Raw genomic sequence first — 20,706 nt, forward strand, 5'->3', positions numbered from 1 at the left:
AGCTAGTGACTTGAGTTCCCGTAACTTCAGGTCTCCAGCCCAGCTTCCAATAAGGAAATTACTTCAAGGGACAACGATTGTTCTTTTGGAACTACAATCAAAAGACTCCTAAACTGTTTTTAAAAAGGGAACACGTTCTTGCACTGCCACCAGAAAACCATAATAAATCTCTCACTGGACAGTCACTCATAAGAAATAGTTTTGTAGATTATCCCTCAAGTATCTTTGAAAAATACTTTCAAAACTGGCTTTTGAGGAAAAGAGGCACAGTTTGGGCATTCTTTTAGTATTGGAAAGCCATTCAGTTATCAAGTTACCAACCAGAAAATTACTGTTTGGTTGTTTTTGGTTTTGGTTTTTTTTTTTTTTAAATATTACCTGTTATGACTTTATTAATTGAAAAAAATACATATGAAATGTCAATGTAAGATGAATGAGGTCCTCGTATGTATCCACTATCAAGTGTGGGAAATAAAGGAGAAAACCCTACCCTGCTTCTCCATTTTTCAGACTGGTGATCAAATAATGCTAAGTATTTTTCCTCCTAAATAGATCAGTATTTAAATAGATATATCTTACAAACAGAAATTCTTGCTAGACTTGATTCTGTTTCATGCCAGGCTCATTAAAAAAACAACCCAAAACGTACCGCCCCAATTTTTAGTCATTTCCATATATGCAACTTGCAAAAGCCTCTTTAAACAGACATTCTGCTGCCTTTTATTGGGAAGAGTGAAAGTGGGGAAAGAAATGGTTAAGTCAAATATGAGCTTTATCTGCATCAAAGCCAAAGTTTCTCTTTCAGCCCTTGCAAACAAACTGAAACTGGGAACATTATTTCTAATGGAATAATTTGCAAAGTAATCATTGCAAAAAATCACTGCTATTTAGAGTGCAATACTACTGATGTTATTCTTTTATAACAACTTCTGAAATGGTGAAAGAAGCACCTTTAATTTGTATTTTTTAAGACACTAATCTGCAACAGGCACTGTCTCTCTGGGCAGTTTTAGCACAGAATGCTGAGCAACTTCCCAAGAAATACCAGTTTTTTGTGGACTGAAAGTCAGCCAAGAAGCCTTGACATTAATAAATACAAGCCCTGCAACAGTCACAGTGTAAAACAGGGCAAGGTCTCTCTTCTTGAATTTCTCAGTTGAAAAACGAGAATAATGCACTCTGAGAACAGATGTACTGAGAGAGGTGAAAGTTTTTAAAATCACTCAAAGATACAAAAAGCAACATGGACATGCAAAGTCACAGGAAAAATATTTTTAGAAATAGGCAGTCCAGAAGATCATTAGTGATGTTAGATCTAGTGATATTAGATCTTTGCTCTCTTTTCACCAGGGTAATCCCATCTGAGGTCTTTATGGGAACAAGGGGCAAGGAAGCCCTCCAGAAGTGGATTAAAAAGGCTTTCCTTTTTCTGAATAATACAAAGATACAATATATCCATGTTTTCATTCCATAAAAGCTGAACTTGCAAGGCAGTTTAGTTCTTTTGTTTGTTACATGGCATATTGGTTTGAAGTTCTCTAAATCTTTTTATGATAAATTCTTTTTTTTAGTATCTCTGTTTAGCTGACTGGTTGAAATACTGAGAAATTGATTTCATTTATTTTTATTGTTAATTCTTCTTTCTTCCTTTTATACATCCATCTGAAAACATTTGGAGTCACCAATATCTATCAGGTAGCTCAACAAGCAGCCGTACATTAAATATTGGTTTTGTACAAAAACTAGTTCTATCAACACCAAACGGGCTGCACTGCAATCAGAAGTGTTCTGAGGCAAACAATCCGATTTTTTCTCTTCAGCTCACCTTCTGCTTATTTATCAGACGAGTATATCCTACCCTCTGTTCTGAACCATGAAAAGGAAGTTATGAAACTGGTAAATTAGGACCATGTTTGCCTTTTAAGCAAAGAGAATTAAACTGGAGTTTTAGCTGTACAGAACTAAGTATTCCCTTCAACTTGTACATGATACACCTGTATTATTTTATGTGGCTGTTTAGTTACAAGTGTTGCAAGCTGATTGTAAATCATCAGTATGTGCCTTGTACTGTAAACTGTTATTGTAATAAATTTAATATTCGTAACCCATCTATAGACGTCTCTTGTGCCTCTCTTTAATGGGAAGAGCAAAGATAAAACTCAATTTCAAGAAAAAGCAGAATATCTAAATCCAGTTTACTATCCCAACAAGGCCTCTGTGACAAAAAGCAGAGGATTTCCTTCAGTGTTTAAACCCTGGCCCACTGCTAAATACTCTTTCAACAGAACCACCAATGCACACTACATTTGTTCAGACAGAACAGCAAAACCAAACTGATCTTTGCTTGGAGTAAGTGCTTAGCTACCTGATTAGCTTACGTATAAAACTCATGCCGCTGGCATTTAATTTTACTCACATTTTGTCTCATTACTAACTCTGATGAACAAAATATTAGAGAAACACCAATCTCAAAATCTTTTTTTTAGATTAGTTCATCTTACTGTAGCATAAAAGGGATAAATTTACTACAAAACCAAGTGAAAGAACAATTATGAAAAGCGTTGAAAATGTATTCTAAAAACTATGACCACTGCCTTACAGTTTGGAGATAACTTTATTCCTGATTACAAACCTTTATGAACAAACGGACAGACTGACAAATCTAACATATTACCTCCAGTAGAACAAGCAGATATGACTGTGATGTATGAAAAAAGACTGACATACCTTGTTTCACACAAAGAAGATGCAGTAAAATAACACAATGACTAAAAAAGACCCACACATTAGATCCAGTACGTATCTTACACTTTATTTGTTTCTGTACATCAGGTCCCCAAAAACCAAAGCCCACATATAAATAGAAAATTCATATCTCAATATGCATTTAGCTTACAAAACGACACACTACGTACAGAAATGTCCCAGATTATTGGATTATTGTTCAGGCTGTTTTTCTTGTTTTTTTTTCTAACTTCTACAGGTCTGCTTCTCATTTGTGAGAGCATCAATGGGCAACAATTACTCCTGCTATGGCCTGAGAACACCTTTGTTTCAACAGAGCTTATTGTTTCAGCTGGTGAAAGGAGTAAGGGCTGCCAGGGGAAGTATTCTCACCTTACGTTGTTTAACGCTCCTAGGTCTGTCCTACAATCCTCAGGCAACAACAGTACCGAAGGCGGGAGTGAACAGTCAGCCAAACGTAATATTTCAACTGTATAAACGACTAAGGGTGTGTATCAAACGATCCATTAATCCATTGCAAAAGTTGTTCTTCCATCATGGCACACAGTTTCTGAAACGAATGCCAGGCATAAAGAGCTAGGATACATTTTTACCTCTGTACAAGAGTCCATGCAGCAGTGGCTTCTCCTCTTGGTTGACAAACCAAGTGTCTTTGCCCACCACAGGGACATTAATCTTCCTCCTTCTCAATGTAGGATTTGGCGCTGACACGTGCCATCTGCCTTGCCAAGTAGCGGTCCCTCGCTGACATGACTGTCTCCTCATTGCTCCGTTTGGCAAATTTGCTCATGCTCTCAGACGGTTTCTGTGCTTGTTCGTTCTCCTCTTTCTCCCCTTCTTCTCCAGCTTTACGTTTCTGCTCAGACGAAACTCCAGAGCTGGATCTTCCCTTCTCATCCACCTCTTTCTCTTTTCCCTTTCTCTCTTTTTCCAGATCAGTCTCTTGATCTTTTTCCAAATATGTAGGAGTACTTCCCCTCCTCTCTCTGTATTTCTTTTCATCACTACCATATTTCTCTCCCCTCTCCTTCACATGATCTTCCTTTTCTCTGCATTTCTCTCCTCTCTCCTTCTCTCTCTCACTATATCTCTCTTTACCATTTCTTATTCTTTCTTTCTCTCGTTCCTTTTCTGAGCCCTTCTCTTCTCTTTCCTTTGCCTTCCTCCATTCTCTGCCATGTCCCTCCCTCTCTTTTCTTTCATTCCCCCTTTGTTTATCATCTTGCTCTTCTCTCCTTCTGTAGTTATCTTTATTAGTGTAATCCCCATATCTATGTCGCTCTTCCTTTTCCCTTTGGTGATCCTTTTCGTGGGTCCTATTTCTTTCATAACCTTTTTCCCTGTATTGTTCATTGCTTCCCCTTCTGCTTGGTCTGCTCTCTCCCCTCTTTGTAAGATGATTTGTCTCCGTTTTTGTGTGCAGCTCTTCCTCCACACTGGATGAGCTTGGTGACCTGGAATGCCTCTGGCTCTTGTGACGTTTCGCCTCCTCTTCACTGCTCACAGAGCTTTCTCTCTTTCTCGTCTTTTTCAAATTCACTTTACTTTTTTTGCGTCTCTCCTCATCATCACTACTATCAGTTTCTAAGTCGGTATCAGCGTCTGGATTATTCTCTTTCTTAGCAGAGGGCTTCAGTCTTTGTCCTTCATATGGGCATTTGTTCCTTCGGTTGGACTTGTCATAACAACTGTCAGATTTTTCTTCCTTTATCCTACATTTTTTGTGTTAAAAAAGAAAAAACAGCATTACACAGCCTGAAACCTCAGACTTTTCTACAAACTGACTTCTGGTCAGGACTTAAGCAGAAGATGCTGCTGAAAAGTCTAAGAAAGCAAATCTATCTGTGGCTCAGGTTCCAGGAATCCAGCATGAAAGATTTCTATTAAGTATCCGTACCTGGTTCATTGGTGAATGTGAGCTGACGAATTTGCCTCAAAGAAATACTATGGTTAAGTATCTGTAGCCTCCATCTATGTAAAGACATAGATTTGTATTCTTGTGTAAGCTTTTTGGCAAGCTACACGTTTTTTTCCTGTGTGTTTATTCCTCTATTTGCATCAAATAATTATCCAGAGAAGAAGCAGGTTGTATGTTTTGCTGACAGAGGTAGGAAAATAGCTTCCCTTAGAGTTGTAATAGATTTTTTAATCCAGTACTTCTGAAGATCTCTCTCTTGTGGCTAGATAGAAAGTTGTATCTTTTAACAGCTCATAGATTCTTAAATACAAAAAGCCGACCCACAGAGGACCATCTTGGGCAGCAGACAGAAAGGTTATGCTTTGTCACTCTTTTCTGACTGACAAGGAAATACATGTTCACTCACACAAGCCACACGTCTCTCCTTTTTAATGACACAGCTACAGTAACACTCTGTGGAACATTCTTATGAATCAGCAGACCAGCTAGTTAGGCTGAATGTTTGATGAATGCTTGAAAGCATGGCTAGTCTGTGAGCAGTGACTAAAAACTATGCTGAAAAGTTTGATAATTCATTTAGTAATCCAATTAATTAAAATCACAAGTCAAAGGTGGATCACTTCAGGGACAAGTGATGCAAATTCTGAGATCTAAACATTGAGCCATTTTCTCTCTGTATCTTATTCTATCACCATAAGAATGAATAAAGTTAAAATTTACACCTGATCTTATCTGAAAGCCCTGCTGGGAGCACCATCTACAGTACTACTTGTTTTCCCCTGAATTAATTTTACATACAAGTCACAAAAAAAAGAACATTTCCTTAATTTGCAGGATTAAGATACCATTATTTCAAATGATGTCTACACAGTACAAAACTACATCTTCCTGAAGAAGCTCTGCAAGAAGAACTATTGAAGCAAATGGGCAACCAAGCAGGCTGACCACTACTGCTACTGTTTTTATAGAGAGGTGCAACCGGGTAACTTTGATTTCATCAATAAAAAGAAGAAAGCATAAAATGCAAAATTAATTTAACCACCTCAGTAGCAATCTCTGTGCACCACTGAAACCAAGCAGGTATCTCTTTGGTGAAAGCCTGAGACAGGATGTTTTTCCAAACACACAGGTATGCTCATACTTGAAGTCTCAGATGACAAAACTGGAGCCTCAAATTTCACCTTTTCTGCTGAAATTCAGGAAGCTGTTCTGCTTATCTTCCGGTCACTAATTCTTACTTCCTATTTCTTTAACACCACTTTTCTCTATTTATGTCCAATAAGGTGACGTATCCTTATACTAAAGACATAATTGAGAATTCCCTTATTTCAGATAGCTGAGTATCTTCACCGCGATGGCATTCTTCATTTAAGCCAAGAATTTTCTCTAATCCAATCTCGATCTAGAAGATCTCTTGATGAAAGCTGCATTTTCTTCATGATGGCAAGCCCTTAACTAGTGACACCCAGTTTTAAGGCCTATCTCAAACGAAGTTTAACCTGAATTAACTGTTTCAAATGATCAGTTGTTGCACGTTAAGAAACATATCTCCATTACCACATTTATCCACAGGGTAGAATTCCACAATCTCCACTACATAAATAATTCAGCCTCACCTCATTACTTCACTTTGGGCTGTGCATATATTAAGATTTTAAAATATTCCCACTGGATTTCCTATATATTTGACTAATTTCCTTTTACCACAGCATCAACAATCAATTTACTTATTTTTTTTTTTTTTTACAAAACTGTAAATGTGGAATAGTACGAACATAATTTCCTGTGACTTACCTCTATGCTCATTATTTTACCTTCCGTATCCCTCATGATTCAAAATATGTAACAATGCAGATTGCCAAATATTATGTAAACCAAAGCAAATGTAGGTCAGAGGAATAACAAGCAGTATTACAAGTATGACTGTCCTCTTGATACTTTTTAAACTCTCCTGCTTGTTTCTATCTTATAGTCCATGCCACTGATGATCATTAGACATTTCCCAAACAATTCAGTTAACCAGCTTACCCTACCAGTGTTTTAGTGCTCTTTGTCTAATTCTCATGGTGTTTCAGTGAGTGTGGAATCACAAACAGCCAGAAGCTGGTTTATACCTAAAAGCCTTCTGGAATCACATCCTACCTGGCTTCACGGAAGCTGCAGTTCGGCATCTCTTCTTCCCCTACTCTCTGGTTTAAAAGATGTCTGTAAAATCCACTGAGATCCTTCTGTTTGGTCACATCCAGGTACGCTAAGAGAAAGGAAGTAAGGTTGGATTTACTGTCCCACAAATACTCATCAGATAACTCACAACTGGTAGACATCAGCAAGAATGCCATCTCCACTGTGGAGGTTTTCACATCCAGACTGGAAAAAGCTCAGTAGAACCTGATTTGACCTCATAGCAGACCATGTTTTGAGCAAAAGGTTGGAACAGACAACCTTCAGAGGTCCACTCCAACATGATTTACCTTATGATCCTATACCCTATTCTTTATACCTCTTCCTGGGACACTGTACAGGATGTCTGAAGTAAGGAGTGTAAGCATCATCATACCCCAGGCTTACGAGTCTTTCTTCAACACTGACCCTTCCCAACCCAAACAGTACTGACACACATCAAGGAGCTGCTTCTGTTCCTTCAGTAACATGTACAAAGGAAAATCACAGATGAAGTGGGATCCGATTCAGTATCTGTTATCTGGTCTTTTTGATCTTAATTGTGTTGCATCTCACAGAGAGACCAGTTAACAACGTTGCAAATGGTGTACAAGGCCACGCTTCTATTTAACTGGAATTATTTCAGTGAGAATCTTACCCTCGAGAGCAGCCTCTCTTCTTTCTCTTTCCTCCTCCTCAGCCCTTTCTTGCAGCTTCTTCTTATAGGCTGAAGTCACAAAAGCCTCTTTGTGAGCAAACTCTCCTCCTTCCATTTCACGCTCTTTCTGAATTTTTCTCTCCATTCTTTTTTCTTGCTCTTTCTTTCTAATCTCAGCTGCTTTGAGGATATTTTGGATGTATCTGGGCTAAAATAGGTGGAAAAAAGGTATAATGCTGAGAAATAATTAAGGTGACTGAAAAAACACAAATTGGGATTGCTGGAGATGAAACAAGGCATAAGGCTGTGGAAATCAGCTCACATTTCACCAATGAAAGTTAAATGCTTCAGTCAGAATTCTGACAGTCCTCCAGTAAGCACACTGGTGAGTGAGAAGGGACAATTTAGGCTCCTTGGCTTAATAACCAGAGACTTTTATTATCAGAAATAGCATCGTTACAGGGTCCACTAATCCTATTATCCCACTGTAACATTCTCTTCAGAAATACACAGAAAGATATGCTATATGTACATCATAAATTGGGTGGGAAACTTGTAGTCTGCTGCCTCCAGAAATCCACTGGATCAGGACTCTGAAGTACCTGATGAACTAACAGTTTTGCCAAAATTCTTGCAAATGCCTACCTTACCTAACAGGATTTGAGCACAGTACTTGTATGTCCCATGAGAAAATGCATTTGGCAAAGCTTGAAAGTTACGTAATCAGAGTTATTCCAAGCATACAGAGACAAGACAGACAGCATACATTTTCAGGTATCAACCTTTTTGTCATCTTTTCCAGATAACACTCTGGCATTACTTTCTTTCTTCTTCTGCTGCATTTCATCATAAATACTGTCATACTCGTACACTGTAGCATCTTCTTCCAAAGCCTTCTGAATCTCCAGTTTAGTCTAGAAGAAAAAAAGGGAGGAGGAGAAGACATCAAAAAACATGAAGCATGAATTTTTTTACTGTTTTCAAACACTTGATTCCTATATTGTAATTTAAACAGATCTACAGTATAAACCTATCCATTAGAACATTGAGCGTAAATTAAAAACAGTCTGATCCACAAAGTTCTTGAACTGTTTACCAGAATTGAGGAGACAACCAACCAAATCATCACCAGTATTTGCAGTTATAGGAAATATAGGAAGCAAAGCACAACAGTCAATACTGGAAACTTCTTCATGAGCAAACTGTTCCACCAAATCATGTAATTCATTTTTTAATAAACAGTAAACGAAGTTTCAATAAATTTCACTGTCTGTTTTCATCTATAGTTTATCTACCTTCCCCAAAGCTCCAAATAATAAACATGTACTAACATAATTCAGGACATGATTCCACATTTCAGTTCTATCTTGTTTGTACAGTCCAGTACTTTGAAAGTAAGAACTGTGAAACCGTTCAGTTTTTAAAAGCCCTATCAAAAAAAAAGCTACTACTAGGGGAGCCCTTGGGTCAGATCTCCTGACAACAGAAGAGGAATGCTGAACAGCAATCAGACAAGTTGCTCTCAAGCACATCTTACCTGCAGCAAAAACAAGCAATGTATTAAATGCATGATGCATAAATATCTTTTTCATCTAGCTATGCCTTTTATTGGTCTGAAACTTTTTTGTGCTTCCTCTGTATAATTTATTCCTCAATTACAATAAAACGGTCACTGTTGGTATAAAGAATATGTAAAAGCCCAGTACTTTGTAACACTACATTCTACCAACGAAACACATGGTTTGAGAAATTCTGAAAACATTGATGCATTCAATGCCACAAAACAAACTTCAACATCTTGTGTATTTAAGTGCCTGCAGCAAGTAATTAGAAATTTTATTGTGTTTTAAATTACAACCAGCTCTGTGTTAAACCTCACTCATGCAGCTTTCATTGGGCAGTTTTTCAGCTACTCTGACCGTGGCCATAACAATTTCAAAAAGAACACTCCCTCTCAGAAAAGTGAAACAAAATCTTTGCTAGAGGAAAGGCTCTGAGAATTTCAAGTTTTAAATAAAGTCTTGTGCTACAAAGAACAATGCACAAAATAAATAAAAAAAAATCCACGTAATTTTATAAAGTGTAATTCTAACTCCGAAGTTGCACAATTATGTTTCTGCAATTATTTACTAAAAGAGAATGGATGCAGTAATTTCCTAATTTGCCATGGGCATGAGTTCCCACCACATCTTACCTGTTTCATTGCTTGTTTTTTCAATGCTTCTTTCTGAAGACTTTCACCAACAGATGGCTATAAGAAGGAAACATTGCAGAAACAAAATTAATCACATTGACACAGCTCATATTATTTTTCTACCATTCTAACAAAAAACTACATAATAGTCCCATTACATAAGTCAGTCTCCCACTTCAACAGTGTTTCTGTAAGCAAAAAAACCAAAAAGTTCATTCACAAGCATACAATGAATCGTTTTTTCCTTGAACAAAGTATTGCAGTACCTCACATATATATATTTTTTTTTATTAAAATGACGATGAGTTTAAGAACACTATTTCAATGACGTATGTACCTCAAGAGCTACGTAAAATTTTATGCCATCTCACAAAACAAGCAATTTCTGTCCAAGAAATGCTCAGAGACACAGGAGGTCTGTGAAAACCATTTAATTGCAATGTCTTCCTCCAACCACCACCAAAAAACTGTTAGAAAAGACATACCCCTCCACTACAGCAAGGGTCAGTCCTGTTGGTGCAAGAAGCTAGAACATCAGCAGGCAAAATATCCAGCAAAGGACAGCTAAAGCCAGTACTGAAACAAATTCCTGAGAGAAGGATGCTTGTAATACACCTACTCGCTCATAAACACTACAATTCTTTCAGGTTTTGCCATTCAATAAAAAAGAAGAAAAAAAAAGAAAACACAGAAAATAATCCCCGCCACACCCCGAATCAACAGAAATTGGAATTATACCCTCCTACCAATTTATACATCAAAAACTTTTTAATGTTCTTGGGAATTATAAGTTTGTGAATAAAGAAGGATAAATGTTCAAGGATTTTTTAAATTATATTTCTAATAGTCTGTGACATAGATAGGTGCTACTCAGAACATACATACTCTTCTTCCAGCATGTAAATGTTACCAGAGATGTAGCAGTCACGAGCAGCCATTCTTACTGACAATCACATGAAAAAATGTATTCATAGTAAAAAAAAACATCCGAAAGGATTTGGCACTTATTTCAAGTTTGATCTGTATCACTAGTTCTGTATTTTTAGAAGCAAGAATACTGTTGATTTGAACAGCTCGTACTTCAAACATCAAATTTCTCAAGATTAACCTGTTAGAAAATTGCAATACTAGTCTTCCCGAAAAAAACCACATCCGTTACTGAAAACATGTTTTCTAATTATACTGCCCTTTAAAAAAAGCTTTATGCTTTGTTTAGTTTTGTCTTTTAATTAGTGTAGAACTAAAGTACGGTATCTATCTTTTCTCCACCAATAGATAATACTGTTTATTAAACAGATTCACTACAAATGACAGGACTCGTACCCTTGTTTATGCAATTAAACATCTCTTAATCTTAAAAAGCAGAAACAGGAAGGAAAAATCCTTTTGCATTTTGGCAGCTTCCCAAGCTTTGCAACTTTGACTAACACATGCTCTGTATTACATTTAGAAAGAAAAAGAGATTGTGTAATCGGCTCTTAATAAAATTAAAAAACGGAAACTGACTATCAGGGAGCTTGGCAGCAGGGACTAGGATCTTCTGAAATCCAACAGAATTAGCACCATGTAAATTCAAACAGATTCCCTGAACAAGAAGGTTTTTGATTTCATTTGATGTTTAAAATAAAATACTAACATGTCATGATCCCTCTTTTTCAGGCTATTAAAATTTTAGCAGATACATTAACAACAAAAAGAATCCAAGTGCTTTTCCACAATTTTCTAAATGACGGACTGTAAACAGTCCAAATATTTTTCACTGGTTAATTTCAGAAACAGGGAACAAGCTGTGCCAGAAGCAGCAGAATGAAGGGAGTTTCATTGTGTGTGCCTTTGTGTCGTGCCTCAATTTCCCCTACCACCCCTCAGCCACCCTGCCTGCTCGATTCGGCAGGCAGGCAACACTGAGTGGGACCAAAAGCCAGTGGTCCTCCTCCACACTGAGAAAGATGAAAAATCACAAATCTTCTATGTCTGCCCGTTTACCGAGCTGCCGATTTCCAGGAAGCCCACAGGAAGGCAGTATCCTTGGGACCTCTGCCTCCCACCACGGATGGTTCAGATTGCTAGTGACTTCACGAGTCATATGCAATGAAGAGGTACACACGGTGACCACCTCTAAGGGATTTTTTCCTGCTATGCAAACCATAAACAAAGACAAGACATGCAAGCTTCTGTGTAGTTTTTTAAAAAATAAAAGCCAACAAGGTATTATCTCAGAGGAGTATCAAGTAATTCTAAACTCAGCCAGAGATGCTGCCAAGGCAACACCGTCAATATTTGGAGAACTACATTTGGTATCACCTAACAGCATTCATTGGATTCTAAATACTCAGAACTTTGCTCACTTCCCACAAACACATGAGGACTTACTTTTATAGGTAATACTACAATGAGAAAAAACTGAGACACAGAACATTCCAAATACTCCTTCCTAGAGCTCTCCAAACGAGGGACTTGCAGACAAGTAAAAACAGGAACTTGAAAGGGCACATATTCCAGCTTTTCCTGGTGCTTTAACTGCTACATGCACACTCAGATAAAATCCATCTCTGCTCTCAAAATGTGCAACCTTGTGGTTAAACTACAGCAACAAAGGGGAAGCGTGACGTACATTTTCCGGGAAGAAAAGCCCTGCACGGATTCAGCTATGCCCCTCACCAGAAAGCAGCCTCTCTGCCTACCCCAGCTGCAGTTACCAGTAAGGAAGCAGAGCACGCTGCAGGCTTTAGGAAGTGGAGCTTGGCAGACGGTAGCAAATGCTCACAAAGAGTCCCCTGTGGTATCAGGGACTACACCCTGGATACTGCAGCTTGCTGATTATTTGGACTAGAATTGGATATAGTCTCTTATTTATTTATGTGGCTGGTTGACTGAGGGAAGTAGATAGCGGATTATTTAGTTTAAAACAATCTACAAGAATCCTGGCTTCATTCATCCAGTATTTACCTCTGGCTTTCAGGATTGATGAGCTCATGTTGAGAAGTATTTAAAATACTGTACTCGATTTTTATGTCATATGCTTTCTTCTAAAGAAATACTATAAATGAGTCAGTATAAATTTCTTTATATAAACTACTATTTTAAATTGGCAGTGGAACATACACCAGCTTTATACAGAAGATGCAGACTTCCTCCTGGCTCTTGGGGAAGAAGACGGTCCTCTGCTTGACATGTTAATGGTCATCACTGAACGATTCCTCTATTGGACACTTTCACACTGGTTTTACTTACAGTTCAAGTACCTTTCTGTATCTCCCCTGCATTATGCCCGAAAGCAAGGGCTCAGTAAGAGACAAAACAGATTCTGCAGTTCTATTTACAGAGCAAGCTTTTTATTCCACCAAAATGTTTGAATGCTTAGAATGCTCTCCTTGTCCACCTACATGGAATAAACGTGTTGATCTACAAAGATTACACAACCACAAGAGTGATATATAATCCTCTATGGTACACATAATTGTAAAGAAGTCCACCTGCCATTTGTTTGTCCAGAGTGGCAGTAAGTTTACAAAAAACAAACACCTTCCGTAATGGTTTATGGTTGACAATTTCCTGTTGTGCTACAGGCTCTGACAGATGAGAACTCCCCGTTCTTTTGTATCGTTTTTACTTATCAACTGCCCATTTATTAAAGGCCTATAAGCTCAGCAATCTGTCTCATACTTTCTCTTTCCCTGCAGTCAAGCTATTCTTCTGAAGCACAAAGCTTATAGTTAATATTTTCTGCAGAAGAAAATGTTTTAACCCTATCCTGTGAAACTACATAGAATCCATGCAAATCAAGGAACTCTTAGAAGTAATTCCACAGTCTACTAGCCCTATGAAACCATGGAAGATAGCTTGTGCACAATGGAAAAGGTTAAAAAAAAAAAAAGAGGGGGGAGTAATAAAAGAAATTACCTCAATCTACTGTTCTCTCTCATTTCTTATCTCCTTCAGGTATCTATAAACTTCCTTCAGGTTCCAGGCCAGCCAAAGAGAACCCAGAAGGGTTGAGACCCTCTTGTCTTTGTCCTCACCAGGGCATTAACAAGGTCATTGCTCTGCAGCTACAGACACCTAGTCTTGTCCAATTCTCTTGAAATTGGCCAGTACATTCAGAAACTTACTATGGGCAAATGTCAGACAATGAATCATATTAAGCTCTTCTTAGAAAACCTAAGAAAAACCAGGAGAGCAAATGATTTACCTGAAGGTGCCTTGTTTAAAGAATACTTGGAGTCTATTTACTCTTCTGAGTTGCTATTCATTTGACTCGTTTGCTCTTGGGAGAAAAAGCCAGTTGCTGATGTTGGGGTTTTGGAAGTAGCTCTGCCTAAAGTGCTGCTGTAAATGACAATTTCTGGAGCAGAGGGTGCAGCACCAGTTAAGCACAGTCTCAGAAAACAAGTCTTTGTCTGTGACTAGTCTCATTTTCAGTGTTGAAGATGGTTTCTAGGAAGTTACAACCTTAAATCTGAAGCTGAAGATGTCTTGTAAAAAACATCACAACTATTTTAACAAACGTTCTCAAACTATGTATGAGATGCCTAACTTGTTTTTCCCCACTGACTGCCACAAGAAGTACAAGATCAACAAATTCTGACATAACTTCAGCTATTACTATTACTATCTCATATTGGCTGCGTAGCCTGACTCCTAAGGAAGAGCATTTGTGGTTCCTACCAAAACCCCAGGCATGGTACTTACTGACAGACAATGTAAGACATCACTCCATTCCTTTTTTAAAACTGAAAGATGCTTCTGCACTAAATAATCTGTTATGAAAGACCCAGGAGGGGGCTTTGCCCTTTACCGTCGCCCTTTTGAATTCTCTACACACTGCTTTGCAGTAGAAACATAAAACAAATTACCTTTGTTTAAAGTGAAAGATATTTTAAAGGCAAATGAAAAGCTTCAATGATGTCAAGCAGATTATATGTAGTTTGATTTTAATCTCTCACTACAATCATCTAGTTTTAACTGGATGCGCACAAAAATATTTGACCAAACAGCAACAGCAGGATAATTTGGAGCTCTATTTGATCAGGAAGTAAAAGAAGCATAGTCAGTCAGTTCACAAAAGCAAAGCTTACATTTATGCTGAACTAGCCAGCCCAAGAGCACTTTATTGTTAAAGACTGAGAAATAAGACACTTTCACACCAAAATTCATCTCCTTGATTTTAGATGTCTGCTTTAGAATGAGGTAATTGTGCCCCAGAAGCACCTGCACCTCTACTGACTGTACAGGCAGCTCAGAGAACTCAGCTGTAGGTACCTGCATGTGCTTCCACAGATCCTGACCCAAGTCTGGCCCTGCATGGCTCAGTCTCTGGAAGGCTGAGATGTGGCTCTGCTCACTTCATTCTTCTCACATCAGATAAGGAACCTCAGCCTGTGAGATCTTGGGACTTATGACACTTTGTTATCAAAACATCTGAAAATGAGCTACTTCCACTCTCATGTGTACGTATCTAGCAGTGAGTCCTTGGGGCTTGCCCTCAGTATTAGCCAACTACGGCCTGCACACTCAATGTACATGAGACTCAAGCCTTCACGGAGAGAGAAAAAAATAAATTTCAGGTCAGGTAATAGATTGATCTCAATTCATACACTACAGGATCCATGGCTACTAGTAGAAGATTAAGAGAAAGAACATGAAAAACAAGTCATGTACAGAATAAGCTTTCCTTGGCATTCCCTCCCAGCTTCCAGCAACCAGGAGTTTAAGGACTTCCTGAACGGGAGGATGCACCTGGATCGTTGTTTGACACCAAGAGCATCCCTTAATTTGACTAATCATTTCTAATTTCATTTATATTTTTGGCCATGCCACAATATCCTGTTGCAATGAGTTCCACAACTTAATTATACATTGTATGAAGAAAAAAACTCAACTTCCTTTTGTTTAGATTAAACCAGTTACTTGGTAATTCCATAATATACCCTATTGCTCATATTATGAGAAATGGCAAAATCTCTTCATTTTCTCTGAATCATTCTTGATTTTACGTACATTCTCTCCAGTTATTCTTCTCCATATTCTTTTCAGTAATCTCTTTTCCAAGAGCCCCTTTAGTCTACTTAGTATTATTTTGCATGAAAACTGCTGCATAAACTCTGGTCATAATCAATACTCAATACTTTGCCCATGGATTTTTTTAGTCACACTGTATCCTTCACAAAGTTGTCAAGTGAATGGAAGGATCCGTAAGCAAAACCAAATATCTGAGTCTACCACAGGATACGGTTTTCTGCTTGTTTTCAGTTTCTTCCTTCGTGCCTGCTTAAACACTCCATTTATCTTTTAGACCATCACTAAAAAAAAGGTCAAATCAAGCTGATACATTCACAGAACTGCCCACACCGACTCCACAATCCCTCTCCTGAATTTAGTACCTATTGTGGTCTATGTATTTGCGTCTATTTTTTCAGCTCCACTTCACATCCTGTAGCAACAAATCAGTTTGGAAAGGCTGGTAAGGTACAAGAATGTATTTTGGGTAATTCTGATACAATTAAGAAAAAGAAATTTTATCTGCTGTACCACAGAGATATTTTCAACTAAATTCCAAAGATAAAATAGAACATGGAACAGTGCACGGGGAACACGGACAAGCTACCTCTGAAAATGCATTGCATGAATATTTTTGGAGAAAACTGATATATCACAAATAACAGTAAGCCAGAATGGAAATTTATTTCTAACATATCATAGTATATTGCTGTAACATCTACTCTCTACAACAGGCTTTCCTAGGGGTAACAACCTTCCCTCTAGTTTTCAAAGATAGCATCAACTCCTCATTACCAAGGCAAATAATTCAGAACTATATTGGCTAGAAGCAACTGTAACATCTGGTTTACTTTTTCCCAGTCAACATTGTATTTCAAGAAAATTTCCATCCCAGATGTTCTGCTTCTTATTAACTAATGCAAAGATTATCTTCATCAGCAACTACCACCCATTAATGTATTTAGCCACAGCAAAAAAGATCACCTTTCAAATTCCTTCAGCAAGGGCAGAGGCAAAATCTTAATGAAATATGCATAGTAACATTTAAAAAAAGGGAGCAAAAGTTTGGTATCTAATATATAATCACAGACCAAGTCAGGTGTGCAGGTTTCCCAGCACAAACTATATTAGAGTTCAGTTAAAAATACATAATCTCCAGACATTTGAGATGTAGTTCTGACTGATAAGGTAGCAGACAGGAAATGAAACCCCTCCCAAATGCTGCTCCTTATCTTGAAAAGCTCTGAAATTATTATTGAACTAATAAAGTAATTTTGTTTTTTTTAAAAAAATGATCTTCTTTGATAAAGGCAGTTATGAGATTATTACTTTTTGCTGGGTGTGTACCATACTGATGAGCATGACAACTTTTAAGATTCTTTATAGCAGACTCAGTAGTGAATCTGCCAGCCTTTCGGAAAGGCAGGATCCTTGATCTGTTAAGCCAAACATTAGTAGACAGCTTCATATCTATTATTATTAGAATTACTAGCATTTGTTATCTCGCTTTCATGTTTAGATATTAAGAGAAAATGGAGCCAAGTGAAGAAATGCAAGAGAGCCCCATACTCGGGAAGGTTCCCAGTCCCACCGTGTAATGTTTAATGACAATAGACTAATGCAAGCTCATTCTGGGAATCTGGAAATCACGGGGTGAGTCCCATTACGCAGGGAAAGACACCAAATCCCAAACTGACACGGAAAGTACTCCTGCCATTGAGGACAGCGGATCCACCGCTGTCTCCGTTAGCTGTATTTAAAGGAAAGCCTCTTTAGGGACATGGTGCCAGCTATCAGCTCAGGAGGAGGGACACACCTCCTGACAGCACTGAGGACAGCAGCTAAGTGACGGGATTTGAGACATGTTCCTGTCCTCTCTTGTTTCCTGCAGGTCCTATAAGCTGCACTGAGGCAGTTTCATGTTGAGGGTTGAGTGGATGTTACCAGGAAGACCCTCAGCACTTTCACACCCTGTATAAAAGGAACTCAGACACCTTCAACAGCAGCATTCTGGATTCTGCAATGGAACCAGGCACACAGCAATGCTAGGTTCAGGCTTTCTGTGACATAAGTTCATTTAAAAAAACATTAAAAAAAATAAAATGTTTTGATAACAGGAGTCAGAAACTGATGAAGACTATTAGCGTTGGCTTTTTCAACCTCACAAAAGAAAGAGCATTGAGCGAAGCTCTAGAGCAGTAAGAACATTTTTGTAAAACATGTTCTGTTTCTGTGGAAAGTTCATCTGAATTACTATTCTTTACCCATAAACTATGACACTACTGACTTTAAATTCTTCAAAAATTCTAGTTTAGAAGCCGGGTTTCTGTAAGGTATCCAAGACAGCCCATATACCACACCAGTTCTCAGAGGCCCCCTATACTCACAGCAGTATATCCAGAAGTATAATTTTTATAGCGTACAGCACCCTCTACTGGGACAGGCAGAAAGCTAATATTTTGAAGGTAATACATAAAAAAAAAAAAAAAAAAATTAAAGGAGACTATAGAACAGTCTCAACATCATGCAATATAGTCATACATCACAGATCATCAACAAGCTCTGATCATAGAAAAGCTTCATCTTGTCCAATCTAATATTACAAGTATTGTGAGTACTTCCAGACCTCCCAAGTAATTCTCATTACTTGACTTTTTTTTTTTTTTAAGAACTTCTGGATTCTACAGCTTTGCTTTTGTTTACAGTGAGTCTGAACATCATAAATCAGTTACATAAAATTTGGGTGGAACAAGCTAAAGGATAAAATACACTTAACAACCACACTTTAAAGTTAGTATCTGAGAAACGACTGTTGGTTACTACTGTCCCTCTGTTTGCAGACACCTTTACCAGTGACGGCAAACAATTTTTTCTAGGAGCTGGATACCATTAATTCTTGCAAACACGTGATGAACTTCTGGGAGAGCTGACAGAAAGTAACAGTCAAGTCATCACTTTCATGTAACTCGCACTAAAGAAAGGAGATCATATTTCACACCCAAATCCAAAATGATGACATGTATCTTGGTGACACTACCATAGCTGATGCAGGCATTAAGGGTTGTAAATAAATAATTTTCAGAATACGGGGCAAATTTCAGCAGAAAATTGTCGTACTGACCTCTTCATCAGAGTCATCTGCAAACACTGAGAGTTTACTCGAAACGAGATTTTTCTGCGGCAACTTTTTTGGCATAATGAGCCCATATCTAGGGAAAAAAGGAAAGTTATCTTTAATATTACTTACCACAAAACACACAGCATGTTCCAAACCACAAATCTACCATTCACAATTTCAGAAACAGACGACCAGCATCAACACCATATACCAAGCACAGATGTGAGCAGCATTTGCAGCAGCACGCTCAGCCTTGCCTCACTCTTGCCAGCTTCTCCCACAGCTACCGCTGTCTTTTTCCACACAGTTTGTGGATGCAATGATCTTCCTAAATTAGGCCACAAATCCCTCTTGTCCAGAGTTCTCCAAGTGATTTTTTTTTTTTTTCTCCTTTGGAGAAGTAAGAAATTACTGCTATTTAACCTGCAGAGATTTAATGTTGGTCTACATTAGACACTACTCTGTAGACACTACTCCATAACTACATTTGCTGGTCCAATAAGGAATTCATCTATTTTGCGTGGCAACGTAAGCCACCACAGACACAGCTACGGCAAAAAACACGATTTACTACCAGCCTACGTCACGCAGAGAGACTGATTAACAACACGCAGAACTCTTCTGCTGACACGGCCCATCTCTGTGCTCTGAAACATCTCCTCCGTTTTGGGTAACGATCTCTAAATCAGGAACTTCTCCCCCACCTGCGCGTCCCTGCGTCCATCACTGAGTAAACAGCCGGTACCAGCGCGGAGCTGGTGCAGCCCACCGCGCCGCGGCTACTGCGTCATCAATGTGACGAAGTGTTCGCTTCCGCGCGCTCCGAACCCGCCCGCACGGCTCCCTCTGACCCGGGGGGGAACCGAGCGACCCGCCGCCCCTCCCGGCCGGTGTTCGGGGCGCGGGGGGAGGCGGCAGGTGCGCAGCTGTTTGTGAGGGAATCCTGAGGAGATTCTACTTCCTAAGAGCGGGAACTACCCCCGGCATCACCGCAGCAGCCTCCGATGCCTTCCCGCCGGTTCGGGTTTTGTTTGTTTTTAATAAACAGGGCTTTGCGTTCAGGCCAACACAGCACGGCTACGCGGTGGACAGACGCCGACCGGGACGAGCGAGCCCGGCCGAGGGGTTCTGTCAGACCTCGCCCCGGCCCGAGGCAGGGCCCCGCCTGCGCCCGCCCTCAGCGGCGGCCCCCCGGGGAACCGGGTCGGACCCTCTCCCCGAGGAGCCCGGCGCGGCGCTGCCCCGCAGCCGCGGCTCCACCGTCACTCACTGCTTGCTCAGCGCCGCCATCTTGTCCCGGCCGCTGCCGCCGCCAAGTAGAGCCGCCCGTCGCGCTGCGGCCGCAGATTCCTCGCGGCCGAGCCGCCCCCTTTCCCGTTACCCTCGGAGACGCCCCGCGGCACCTCGCCACGGCCCCGCTCCCGAAGGGAGGCGGAGAGCGGGCGGAAAGGGCCGGATGTGGGGGACGAGTATTTTAACGGCCCGTTGGCGAGTGGCGAAAGTGCCGATAGGGGAAGGGTTGTTGCGGGCGGCCCGCGTCGCCCTGAGGGGAGCCGAGCGGGGCCGAGTCGAGCCGAGCGGGGCCGAGTCGAGCCGAGCCGGGCCGAGCGGGACCGCGCCGAGCCTGCGGCCGGGCACGAGGGACCTCGTGAGCCCGGCGGCGGGAAAGGCCCCGGCAGCGCCGGCGCCGCGGTAGCCCGTGGCCGCCGCTCGCCAGGGCGGGTGAGAAGCCACCCTGCCCCTGCCAGTCATCGCCTGCCTGGAGGCGTCGCTTGTTGCCGACTAAAGAAAGAAAGAGGAGTTTAATTTCCCAAAATGTTATTAAAAAAGTGATTCCGCCAAAAGAAGCGTTATTGGAAAGATGAAATCTTGCTGCAGGCAGCGCAGCTGGCGGCAATCTCAAGGTTTATCCC

At 39.9% G+C, this 20,706-nt stretch overlaps 1 protein-coding gene across 3 annotated transcripts; it reads right to left on the reverse strand.

The window, feature by feature from the left end:
• Positions 1-2,796: 2,796 nt before the first annotated feature.
• Positions 2,797-20,109, reverse strand: NSRP1 (nuclear speckle splicing regulatory protein 1). 3 transcript variants are annotated; one of them, XM_086624498.1, is made up of 7 exons: positions 20,064-20,109; positions 18,797-18,884; positions 9,676-9,732; positions 8,264-8,395; positions 7,482-7,689; positions 6,806-6,914; positions 2,797-4,457 (listed from the first exon to the last, which is right to left on the reverse strand). In XM_086624498.1, the coding sequence occupies exons 1-7, from the start codon at positions 20,081-20,083 to the stop codon at positions 3,416-3,418; spliced, it is 1,656 nt and encodes a 551-aa protein (XP_086480624.1). In that variant the 5' UTR covers positions 20,084-20,109; the 3' UTR covers positions 2,797-3,415. The 3 variants fall into 3 exon arrangements, with proteins under 3 accessions (XP_086480624.1, XP_009978811.2, XP_086480625.1); XM_009980509.2 differs by lacking the exon at positions 20,064-20,109 and adding an exon at positions 19,498-19,517; XM_086624499.1 differs by lacking the exons at positions 9,676-9,732; positions 18,797-18,884; positions 20,064-20,109 and having other exon boundaries at positions 8,248-8,329.
• Positions 20,110-20,706: the final 597 nt, after the last annotated feature.

This window comes from Tauraco erythrolophus, chromosome 21 (genome assembly GCF_009769465.1).
Source record: "Tauraco erythrolophus isolate bTauEry1 chromosome 21, bTauEry1.pri, whole genome shotgun sequence".
Classification (NCBI taxonomy): Eukaryota; Metazoa; Chordata; class Aves; order Musophagiformes; family Musophagidae; genus Tauraco; species Tauraco erythrolophus.

Excerpts from the sequence above, each read along its gene's own strand:
- NSRP1 (XM_086624498.1), bottom strand. The coding sequence starts at position 20,083 with ATGGCGGCGCTGAGCAAGCA. Across the intron at positions 8,396-9,675 it reads AAAAACAAGCAATGAAACAG|ACTAAACTGGAGATTCAGAA; the intron begins GTAAGATGTGGT and ends TTTTTCTTCTAG. Across the intron at positions 4,458-6,805 it reads TGCAGCTTCCGTGAAGCCAG|GATAAAGGAAGAAAAATCTG; the intron begins GTAGGATGTGAT and ends CAAAAAATGTAG.